We start from the raw sequence: 11,044 nt of genomic DNA on the forward strand, positions 1-11,044 counted from the left end.
GACAATTGCCGCCGATTTGAGATGCGATTTGACATGTCAAATCGCATCTCAAATCGTTCCAAATCGTACCCAGTGTGAACCAGGGCTGAAACTGAAATGAACCATTAAAGCCTTATTAGAAACAGGAGTGACAACAGTAGGGGTGTAACGGATCAAAAAACTCACGGATCGGATCGATCCTCGGATCAGGAGTCACGGATCGGATCATTTTCGGATCAGTGCAAAAAAAAAAAAAATGTGTGTGTAATATATACATATATGTATGTATGTATGTATGTATATATATATATATATATATATATATATATATATATGTATGTATATATATATATATATATATATATATATATATATATATATATATATACATATATATATACACACACACACACACACACACACACACACACACACACACACACACACACACACACACACATTTCACGGGTGGATTAAAGAGGAAGCAGGTGAGGCTGTTTGGGACTTGTTAAAAGTACAATCTTGATGTTTTTACAGCTATATATATATATATATATATATATATATATATATATATATATATATAGAGCTGTAAAAACATCAAGATTGTACTTTTAACAAGTCCCAAACAGCCTCACCTGCTTCCTCTTTAATCCACCCGTGAAATGTGCTCTCCCCCCCCCCCTCCTCCTCTCACACTAGTGCTTCTCTGCTACTATTCCCTCTCCATGTCGGCTTGCCAGAGCCCAGTGCACAGCGTGACACGCCTCCCCGGGGAGACGTGTCACGCTGGGCACTGGCAAGCAGACTGGGTGGAGCAAGATCGCTCCGGAGCTAGGCCGAAGCCGGGGACTTTCCTAGGCCTAGGCTCCGGAGCGCTCCGCGGATCGCGGGGTGTGCCGATCCGAACGGGGTGGCCCGTTCGGATCACGGATCGGTGACGATCCGTTACACCCCTAGACAACAGGCATGAGAAAGCACAATTCAAACATAGCCAGCACCTAGGGAGCCTGCAGCAAACAATTTACCTTGTAAACCAGAGACCAGTGCATAGGGAAACCGCTGCTTAAGCATGCAAGTCATCCCAAGGAATAGCTGCTTTGACAGCTATTTAAATTTGCCACCGATAATGATGTCACCACCCCACAGCGCGCCTGCGCTGGAAAAAACGTTGCGACCCGGTGGCGACCATGCGCAACTACCACCACCATTTTGGCAAAACTGCGCCTGCACGAACCAAGCACGGAATCTTTGTTCGTGGCTTGCAGATGCGCAGACAGGTCCTGGCGACTCCCTGAAGTAGCGAGCTGGAACGCAGCTGCTCTCCAGCCGCCATGGCCACTCACTGGAGTTTGATAGAAAATAAGGAGACAAAACAGAGATACGGCTGCCATATAAAATGAATATCTTTGTACATTACCACCACCATGGCACGATCTGGACCAGAACCTGGGACTGGGGAGCTGTTTGCTCGACCCACTGCACTACAAAGCCTCCCGCTAGTAGCCGGGACGTTTGGTCATATTGCCGCTTGCCTGCCAATGGCCAGGTTAGTAAGCTCTTCATGAGATCGCCCATGTCCACCAGCTAATAGCTAGGATTGCTGGACTGCAGAGAGGATCACCGCTAACCACCAACGAATCGCTGTGCACACCACCAGGCCTGGATTACAGAAAACTTCATTAAAAGGTAAGACTATATCTTGGTCCTAGGAGGAGGACAAAAAATGGAACACGGCCTCTGGCCCAGAGCAAAGATTTATGGGAGAAGGGTCCTATGAGGGGGTGGGATTAACCCACACGTAGGCTGCCATGGAGTCTGTCGGGAAATGGTTTTATCCCCCTTGCTCGGCTATCAGGAAGTGTTCAACCACATGGGAAGCCAATATCACAGGAAACCCAAATTGGGCCGCATGCCTGAGCCATAGGTATCAGAAGTAAATCCTGTTGAGCAGGTAGAACAATCAGTCTTTTAGACATTAGTACAGTGAGGGGGAGTATCTGATGCCCCTGCTGATTTTGTATGTCTGCCCACTGACAAAAATGTTCAGTCTATAATTTTAATTGTAGGTTTAGTTTAACAGTGTGAGAATGACTAAAATATCAATTTTTGTCAGTGGGCAAATGTACAAAATCAGCAGGGGATCAAATCCTTCTTCTTTTTTTTTTCCTCACTGTAGATTTCCTTGAGAAATCTCGTAGGGTTTTAATGTTTGACCCAGATGGATGGCTCCGGTATGGAGCAGATATGTGGAAGCATAGGTTTCCAAAGTGGGGTGTTTGGGGACCATACAGCTGAGGCTCCTAGTTTATTACTGACTTGACCCCCAAAGTGTTCATCATAGGAACTGTCATGTTTGGGTTAATCAGGGCCTTGTAACCCCAAAGGGTCACTAAAGGAAAAAAAATGTTTAACTGAAATGACTGTTTACAGGGGATAGAGACATAATAGTTAACTGATTCCCTTCAAAAATGATTAAAAATAGATAAACAATCATATAATGTACCTACAGTTTAGTTTTGTTTTTGCTGTTGTTTCCTGGTCCTCTGATGTACAGAGACAAAGAGCCAATAGAGGGCAGTGATGCTTTGTAAAACTGGATTGGTGCTGACACACAGTAATCACACCTCCTTGATTAGTCACCACAGTGAGAAATCTCCCAGTACTGTGGTGATCAGACAACAAACAACCAGGAAGTGTCCAGAACAGAGAGGACTGCAGTAAGGTAAAGGAAGCTATTTAGCAAAAAAAAAAAAATCCTTTAGTGACCCTTTAAGTTCAGAGCAGCCCCCACAATGACTGCTGGGTTGTTGTGCACCTGGTAACTACCAATGAATGGTACCCAGCACTGCAGCTCAAAAAAAAAAAAAGTGTCAGAAAATAAAGGAACTTGGGAAGGAAAGCTTTTTTCCTCCACCATGTTTCACTGTTTGTTTGCAGACACTCATTATTATACCTCTCTCCAGCCTTTGCCAACAAATAAAACTTGAAATCTTTACTCATCAGTCCAGATCACCTGCTGCCATTTTTCTGCACCCCAGTTTCTATGTTTTCATGCATAGTTCAGTCGCTATGCCTGGTTTCCACATCCTTTACACAAAAACATAGGAACTGGTGTGCAGGAAAAAACAAGTGCTCTGGACTGATGAGTAAAGATTTGAAATATTTGGCTGTAGCAGGAGGCAGTTTGATGGTAAAGGGCTGGAGAGGGGTACAATGAGTGTCTACAGCCAACAGTGAAGCATGGTGGAGGTTCCTTGCATGTTTGGGGTGGCATTTCTACACATGGAGTTGTAGATTTGGTTAAGATCAGTGGTCTCAATGCTGAGAAATACCATCAGAGAAGACACGTGATTGACCCAAAATGTATTCTGCAGAAGGACAACCACCCCAAACATACAGCCAATGTCATTCAGAACTATCCTCAGTGTAAAGAACAAGGGGCCAGATTCACAAAGGAGATACGACGGAGTATCTCAGATACTCCGTCGTATCTCTCAGAGTATCTATGCGACTGATTCATAGAACCAGTTACGCATAGATATCCCTAAGATCCGACTGGTGTAAATGTTTTACACTGTTGGCTCTTAGGATGCAGTACCGGGGCCGCCGCTGGGGAGAGTTTGCGTCGTAAACCAGCGTCGGGTATGCAAATTAGGAGTTACAACGATCCACAACGGATTTTCGCGTTCGCTACGTCGCCGCTAGTCTAGTTTCCCGTCGCAAAGTTAGTCGTCGTTTTGGGTGCCTTAACTTTACACAGCACACGTATGTGCTGTATAAAGTATGGCCGTCGTTCCCACGTCGAAATTTAAAAATTAACGTCGTTTGCGTAAGCCGTCCGGGAATACGAAAATACGCTGCGCACGTCGCCGTTTGAAAAAAAATGACGTTGCGCAAAGCGGCAGGTAATTCAAAAGGGAGCATGCGCAGTAAGTCCAGTGCGGGAGCGCGCCTAATTTAAATGGCACACGCCCCTTTGAATTACGCGGGCTTACGCCGGAGGAGTTTTCATCGCAAGTGCTTTGTGAATCAGGCACTTGCAATGAAAAACTTGCGGCGGTGTAACGTATCTACGATAGGTTACGCCGCCGCACTTCTACCTGAATCTGGCCCAAGGAGTCCTGGAAATGATGGTTTGGCCCCCACAGAGCTCTGATCATAATGTCAAGTCCGTCTGGGATTACATGAGGCGACAGAAGAATTTGGAAAAGCCTACATCCACAGAAGATCTGTGCTTAGTTATTCAAGATGTTTGGAATAAGCTTCCTAATGTGTTTCTATAAAAAAAAAAACTGTGCAAGTGTACCTAGAAGAGCTGATGCTTTGAAAGCAAAGAGTGGTCACACCAAATAGTGATTTCTCTACTCATTTACTTTCCAACTTGTTCATTGATAGAAGTGTTAATATTTAAAGTTTAATTCCATTTATTTTTTTCATCTCCTAATTACATCCAAATAGAATTCAATATTTTTTTATTGAACACAAAAAGACTACCGATATAGCTTCTCAAACTGAATAAGAAACCTGTTGCTGCATGTGTCCACCATTTTATTTTTAATAAGGAATGTATCACTGTAAGAATATATAAAATCTTTGACCTGGAAGATTCACTGATTTGAAGAATTATGCCCCTTGGTATTGTCATCTTTGACTTTTGTGTCACAATATTTGGCAAATTCATATATCTGTTGCCACAAATGGTGGGCGCTTGTGTACTGTTTTATCTGCTACATTTGGGAAGAATATGAGGCTAGGTCACATAGGTGCAGGTCAGGAATGCAAGCATAATCGCTTGTGGTCCCGACCTGCAGGCAAAGTGCATTTCTCTTTAGAACACACACGGGGTACCATTGAATTTAAATGGCATCGTCGGGATGCCCGTGGTTCTGCAACACCTTGCAGTTCTGTGTGGTGCATTTTTAATAAAGGGTCAGGAACGTCTTTCCCTGCAATGGTAGCTCTTTCAAATGAATGGGCTGCTGTATTTGCAACGTGCACACGCACAAGTGAGAACCTAGGTTAAAGGGACAGTATAAAATTGTTCTTGAAGTTTATTGTTCCAAGATGTATTATGTTGGCTTTTTTTTAGAATTAATGTATTTTATTAAATACAGTGCAAGGTGCAATTTCTCCATGAATCCACTAGATGTCAGTCTTGTACATCCATGAACTGTATGGAGCAAGTATATCAGTCCTATTGTACATTTAAAAATTAGGTTTCTTCTGTTATTTGGAGTAAAAAAAACAAAGCTTTTTGATATCAAAGGCCTGCTGTCTGACAGATCTGGGAGTTTTAAAGGAAATAGGGCTTGCCATTGCTTACAGACCTCTAAAGGCCCATACACACGTTCAGATATTCCAACAACAATTACCGATGGATGTGTTTTGTCCGATAATCCGCCCGTCTGTATGCGCCATCGGACAAATGTTGGATGGTCATGCTCTCAAATTCTCCAACAACAAATGTATTCTGTCAGATTATCCGAACGCGTGTACACAAATCTGTTGGATTAAAATCCAAAGTAAAAACACGCATGCTCCGAACCAATGCTAACCATCAGACAACATTAGAAAAAGTTGCCCAAAGGGTGGCAGTAAAGAGCTGAAAAACCACTTAGCTTTGTGTTTGTTGGCTGAAAAAGTTTTGTCTGTATGCAGAACAAGTTCACGGCCATCGCACTTCAGACAAAATTCCACGGATTTGTTCCGATGGAAATATGATCGTGTGTATAAGGCTTAAAGGAAAACAATTTTTGGGCTGAAATGTCTGTTTACAGGGTATAGAAACATAATAGTTAACTGATTCCTTTTAAAAATCAATCATATAATGTACTTGTAGTTGCAGTTTTGTTTTTGCATGCTGTTTCCTGCTTCTGTGATGTACAGAGCCAATACAGGGCAGTGATGGTTTGGAAAATGAAACTGATTGGTGCTGAGGGGTTTTAGACACACAGTAATCACACCTCCTTGATTAGTGACCACAGAGAGAAATCTCCCAGTACTGTGGTTATCAGGAAACAGACAACCAGGAAGTGTGGAGATCAGAGAAGAATTACAGCAACTTGAGAGCAAAAACGAACAATGAGGACATGAAAACAGCACTGCATTAAGGTAAAGGAAGCTATTAAGATAAAAAAAAAAATTCCTTTACAAACCCTTTAAACAATGAAAATTGCCTCACCATTGTGCCGACCCTTTGCCTTCAGAGCTTCAAGTTGTTAAATTACAGCAAGGATGTGAATCTGTGAAATCGGAGTAAATTTGCCACATTTGTTTGTGAGTCAAAGTTTTGAAGTGTGGGGATTAGCATGAGAACCAGTCAACTAGCATTTTCAAGAAAGGGAAGCTGTAGCAGTCATTAGGTGTCCTTTACAGCGCTATCACTATCTCTCTATTCATAATATACACTAAACAAGGAGGGGGTTACATTGGATGTCCACTTTAAGTGTGGAGGTATGAAACCTCCACCTCAGGCACAGTGAAGCTAATTTACTAAAGGAGTTAAAAATCTTCACTGTGAATATTCCCTTTTATTATTCAATCATGCGAGAAGCTAATTCCTGTTCACTTTGAATATCCAATTATGTGTAGATGACTTTCAGCTGATGGGAAAGCTTATAGAATTTTTGAATGAAGATTCTCCGCTTTTTATAAATCAGCTTAAAATAACGGTACTGGTAAATCAGGGCTCGACAAATCCCGGTCGCCATGGCGACTAGAAATAGCGTCCTGGCGACTTGGCTTGGAAGATGGGCAAAAAAAAATTTTTTTTTTTTGTGAAGTCCCCAACTCTTCCTTGTGTGAGCTGGCGCCATCTGGTGGTGGCCGTTTGTATTACAAGTTAAACAGCAATTCTAATGTCATTTTTCACTATTTTCACTGCCATCTTCTTCCCTCTAATTAGAACCCCCAAACATTATATATATTTGTTATCCTAACACCCTAGAGAATAAAATGGCGATCGTTGCAATACTTTCTGTCACGCCGTATTTGCGCAGTGGTCTTACAAGCACACTTTTTTGGGGGAAAAAAATTACACTTTTTTAAATTAAAAAAGACAACAGTAAAGTTATCCCCATTTTTTTAATATTATACAAGATAATGTTACGCCGAGTAAATTCATACCCAACATGTCACGCTTCAAAATTGCGTCTGCTCGTGAAATGCCGACAAACTTTTACACTTTAAAATCTTCATAGGCGACGTTTAAAAAAATCTACAGGTTGCATGTTTTGAGTTACAGAGGAGGTCTAGGGCTAGAATTATTGCTCTCGCTCTACCAATCGCGGCGATATCTCACATGTGTGGTTTGAACACCGTTTACACATGCGGGAGCTGCTCACGTATGTGTTCGCTTCTGCGCGCAAGCTCGTCGGGACGGGTGCGTTTTCTGGCGCCTAACTTTTTTTAGCTGTTTCCTAGATTCCAAGCAAATTTGTCAAACCCTGCTGGTAAACAACAGGCGGAGGCAATGCCGGGGTGTCTTAATGTAAAACGATCAAGGGAACACCTTGTAATAAACATTGATTATGTGAAAAATAAAATGATACCACTAATGACAAACTCTACACAAAACAGATATTACATATTTAATAAACAGTCAGCTCATCATTCACTATTCAAAGTGAACTTTACATTTCAGTGCGCCGTTCAAAAATGTAAATATTGGATTCCTTCCTTCCAAGGCTGCCTGGAGCTGTTCTCAGCCACATGCTCCTCATCTGGGAAAATCAATGAGCCAATCAGTCTGCACAGAACCTGAGGTAAAATAACAAGCATGCCCTGCTCTACTCTCTATTTTGCAGCAGAAAGGCTTTCATCCTTGCTGATATTGGTACACTGGGACGGGGCAGGTGAATATAGCAGTTGGATCTTTTTAAGTCTCAATGTTTGAGGAAGCATAATGGCCTGTCTCAGGATTTACATTTACCATGCTGGTAAGAAACTGCAATGAGTTTTTAAAATGATTGCAATGTATAAAATGTACCTGGAGAGGATTTATTTTCTTTATTTTATAAAAAAAAGTATTTTTCTTTCAAATTTTTTTTGTCAAACCTTTATGCTACTTCAAGCAATGCAATCAGACCTGTCTCCCTCCCTGCCCACAGAAATCAGAGGGTTTAGTTGTGCACATGCTGGCATAAGATGACTGGCCACATGTACACATTGCAGCAGAAGCCCAGGGGGACAAGATGTGACAACTTGATAAATAGGCATCACTGATTGGCATTTATAATGGCCCCTGATTGGCCTGCACTGATAATCAGTGCAGACCCCCCCCCCGTCAGGAGTGCAGCCGATTGGCTCTATTTGCGTCTGTCAGTGCGAGCGAAGGATAAGTGTGAACCCAGCCTAAATAAGCTTTTTAATATGCAACTTCTGTTTAAGTAGAATTCTATTTTGTATTAAACATTTCCTAAGAATAATTTCCTATTTGAAAGCAAACATCAGTTAGCGCTGGCACTGCTGGGGCGTTTGGCAGTTGCACAATATTCTAACCAGGCGCTCAGGTGACACACGGGTTTCATGTTGCCAACAATGCAGGAAATCACTTAAATTACTCCGGTTCAACTGAAAAGCAAAATCTAGTTGAAAACAAGGTTCTCGAAAGTCTAAAAATACAACCTGTTATCTCGGTCATCACCTGTCCGGTAGATAAATGGAGGATCATTTAAAAAAAAAATTGGATGCATCTTCATTTCTATGGAATTTTTTGTGACCATTTTTGACAGTCTGAATTTTTTTGTAAAACTAGATCTTTCCACTCTGCACATGATGATAGAGGCCGTGATTCAGATACATTGTCGTATCTTTGAGCGGGCATAGCGCATCTCATATGGGCTACGCCGACGTAACATTGAGAGGCAAGTACTGTATTCAGAAAGCACTTGCTCCCAAAGTTACGTCGGCGTAGCGTAAATGGGCCGGCGTAAGCCCGCGTAATTCAAAGTAGCAAGGCAGTAGGCGTGTTGTATTGTAATGAAGCGTGACCCCATGTAAATGCATGGCCGATCGAACGGCGCATGCGCGCGCATGCTCAGAATCACATCGCAAATACTCCCTGAGATACGTCGGCTCAATGCTTTCGACGTGAACGTAACTTATGCCCAGCCCCATTCACGTACGACTTACGCAAACGACGTAAAATACGACGCTGTTCCGATGTCCATACCTTAACATGACTTACCCCTGCTTTATGACTTACCCCTGCTTTATGAGGGGTAAACTTACGCCGGACATAAGCCTTACGTAAACGGCGTAGCTAAATCCGGCAGGCGCAAGTACGTTCGTGAATCGGCGTATCTAGGTCATTTGCATATTCGACGCGTAAATCTACGGAAGCGCCCCTTGCGGCCAGCGTAAATATGCACCCATATACGACGGCGTAAGGAGACTTACGTCGGTCGTATCTTGCAAAATTCAGGCGTATCTCAGTTCCTAAATAAGCGCATAGATACGACGGCGCACATTTGGACTTATGACGGCGTATCTGGAGATACGCCGTCGTAAGTCCTTTCTGAATCCGGGCCAGAACCTCTATCTTCCTTCCAACTCTACCAACATTCATAAAAAGTTGATATATACTTTTCCAATGTTCCTTTGCCCGTTCCTTTTGAACAAACAGGTTTCCAGTAACTCCTTTGTGGGAAGGAAATTGTCTGTGTTCAGGATGAATTGCTGCAAAGCTTTCTCGGCCGGCACAGAGTTTTTTTTGTTTTCCCTGCTGACGCTGTCCAAAAGGATGCCTCGCACATCCTTGGGTTTTCCCGGAAGGCCGAAGATGATGAAGAGGCCCAGGCAATCCGAGCCCACCAGCCGACAAAACTCCTCTAGTTTCTCATACGGGCTCTTATTTTTGTAAAAGGTGTCAGTCAGTTGGATTTCCTTGTAGGGGCCATTCTCTATTGGGTCTCCTCGTCCATTGTCATTGAAGTCGGACATCTGTAGGGCCTGGACGGCTATCTGCAGCCTTGTGGTTTTGTCAGGACCAAGCAGAGTCCAAATCCAGTCCACACCAAACAAGACAGCTTGCTGCTTGGTCATTTTGCTGGTGACAATTCGTTCTTCGACTCCTTTTTCCACACAGAAGGTGATAAAGTTGACCAGGAAGATCTCTGTCAGGGTCTCTGGGCTGGGACGGAAACTGCCATAGGGATCTTCGAATCCAAGATAGTCCTTTAGTTTTTGGGAAGCGTGTACCACTCCCTGGCTGAAGATCTCACAGACAATATCTGACCTGTCTGGCTGGGTGACAATGATCTGAGCAGAAGGGGTTTGACCCATCATGGAAAGCTTTACATGGCCATCAAGGTTCTGGAAGCCCCAGACCACGTATTGAAGGTCAGTGTGAAGCAGCTGTAGGCTTGCACTGCGATGTATCGTGTTCTTTGACGTGTGACTATGTTACAATAGGGGGCTGGGCTTTCTTATTGTGTCTCCAGAGCTGCTAAAACTGGAATGACAACTTCCACGAACTGTAACTAAAAACACATCCTCATTCGTAGCTGAGGGCAAAGTCTGTTAGCATTACGTAGAGGATTAAAAAAAATACATAGGATATTCCTTGACTGAAGCCCGAGTGTGACAAATCAACGTTGGTGTCTTGGTCCTACCCTTCTTTCTTTTTCTTTTTCCGGTTCCTGGATTTTGCTGTCCTAGTGCAGGACATTTAAGCCTCATACACGATCGGATTTTCATCGGACAAATCCGTGGATTTTTGTCCGAAGGGCGTTGGCCGTCAGGAAAAGTTATAGCCTCTACAAACTATGGTAAACAGTATCTCACAAAAGTGAGTACACCCCTCACATTTTTGTAAATATTTTATCTTTTCATGTGACAAGACTGAAAAAATTACACTTTGCTACAATGTAAAGTAGTGAGTACACTTGTATAACAGTGTAAATTTGCTGTCCCTTCAAAATAACTCAACACACAGCCAATAATGTCTAAACCGCTGGCAACAAAAGTGTTATTGTAGCAAAGTGTAATTTCTTCAGTGTTGTCACCTTACCAGTGTTAATTTCATCAACAAAAACATTTTGTCATCATTTTCGTCAGTGGC

At 42.7% G+C, this 11,044-nt stretch overlaps 1 protein-coding gene across 1 annotated transcript; it reads right to left on the reverse strand.

The window, feature by feature from the left end:
- Positions 1 to 9,394: 9,394 nt before the first annotated feature.
- On the reverse strand, positions 9,395 to 10,433 carry REP15 (RAB15 effector protein). Its single transcript, XM_040342027.1, has 2 exons — positions 9,484 to 10,433; positions 9,395 to 9,441 (listed from the first exon to the last, which is right to left on the reverse strand). The coding sequence occupies exon 1, from the start codon at positions 10,267 to 10,269 to the stop codon at positions 9,547 to 9,549; it is 723 nt and encodes a 240-aa protein (XP_040197961.1). The 5' UTR covers positions 10,270 to 10,433; the 3' UTR covers positions 9,395 to 9,441; positions 9,484 to 9,546.
- Positions 10,434 to 11,044: the final 611 nt, after the last annotated feature.

The sequence above is a fragment of the Rana temporaria genome, chromosome 3 (assembly GCF_905171775.1).
Source record: "Rana temporaria chromosome 3, aRanTem1.1, whole genome shotgun sequence".
Taxonomy (NCBI): domain Eukaryota; kingdom Metazoa; phylum Chordata; class Amphibia; order Anura; family Ranidae; genus Rana; species Rana temporaria.